General features: G+C 44.0%; 1 protein-coding gene across 1 annotated transcript; it reads left to right on the forward strand.

Annotated features, from left to right (window-relative positions):
* Positions 1-56: 56 nt before the first annotated feature.
* On the forward strand, positions 57-677 carry TM35_000171160 (uncharacterized protein; the record flags this gene model as incomplete). Its single annotated transcript, XM_029026195.1, has 1 exon — positions 57-677. One exon carries the CDS (start codon positions 57-59, stop codon positions 675-677), a length of 621 nt encoding a protein of 206 aa, XP_028882310.1.
* Between the last annotated feature and the right edge of the window lie 67 nt (positions 678-744).

Raw genomic sequence — 744 nt, forward strand, 5'->3', positions numbered from 1 at the left:
TGTGTGTGTGTGTGTGTGTGTGTGTGTGTGTGTGTGTGGAATACTGCTAGTGCAGCATGTCAGCATTACTACCCAGCGAGGCGGTTACGCTGCTCTATCGGCGATACCTAAAGGCTGCGAACCGTATTCCAAATGTTACTATTCGTATGTTATTACTGCAACAGATCCGCTCTGGTTTTAGGCGCAATAAAGGCATGACAAGCCCTTCAGCGCAGCGTGAACTTATTAGTCAAGCACATAAGGACTTGCAGGTATTAGAAGATGATCGACTTTCACGAACATTGTACATTAACCGTCTCGGTCTGGTATCATGTCTTGATTGGGAGGTGCGTCGGACGGAGTACAATTTCACTCCACAGTCGCAGTACTTTATTGCTGCCATTATCATCTGTGGTTTTCTTTTCCTTTTACTGATAGTGATGAATGCTGAGTCGGTTGAGTTGCGACACCCTGAAATTAATGCTATGGTGGGAGCAATGGCCATGCGTCTCGAGGCAGATTCACCAGAAGAATTAAATGCTCTGCGTGAACGGCAGGTTCGTGCCGGGTTAGAACGTCAAGAGCATCAACTTTCATTGGAGCAGCGTGTACTAGCAACATTTCACGAGGCACCTAATTTGAAATTGATGCCACCATCCCTGCGTAATCCAGGTGGTGTTATGCATTATGAGGAATGAAGATGAAATCACAACGTGGAATTTAGCGTTTTTTTACTAAGTATATATATATATATATATATATATA

Source organism: Trypanosoma theileri (genome assembly GCF_002087225.1).
Source record: "Trypanosoma theileri isolate Edinburgh chromosome Unknown TM35_Tth_17_V1, whole genome shotgun sequence".
Lineage (NCBI taxonomy): Eukaryota > Euglenozoa > Kinetoplastea > Trypanosomatida > Trypanosomatidae > Trypanosoma > Trypanosoma theileri.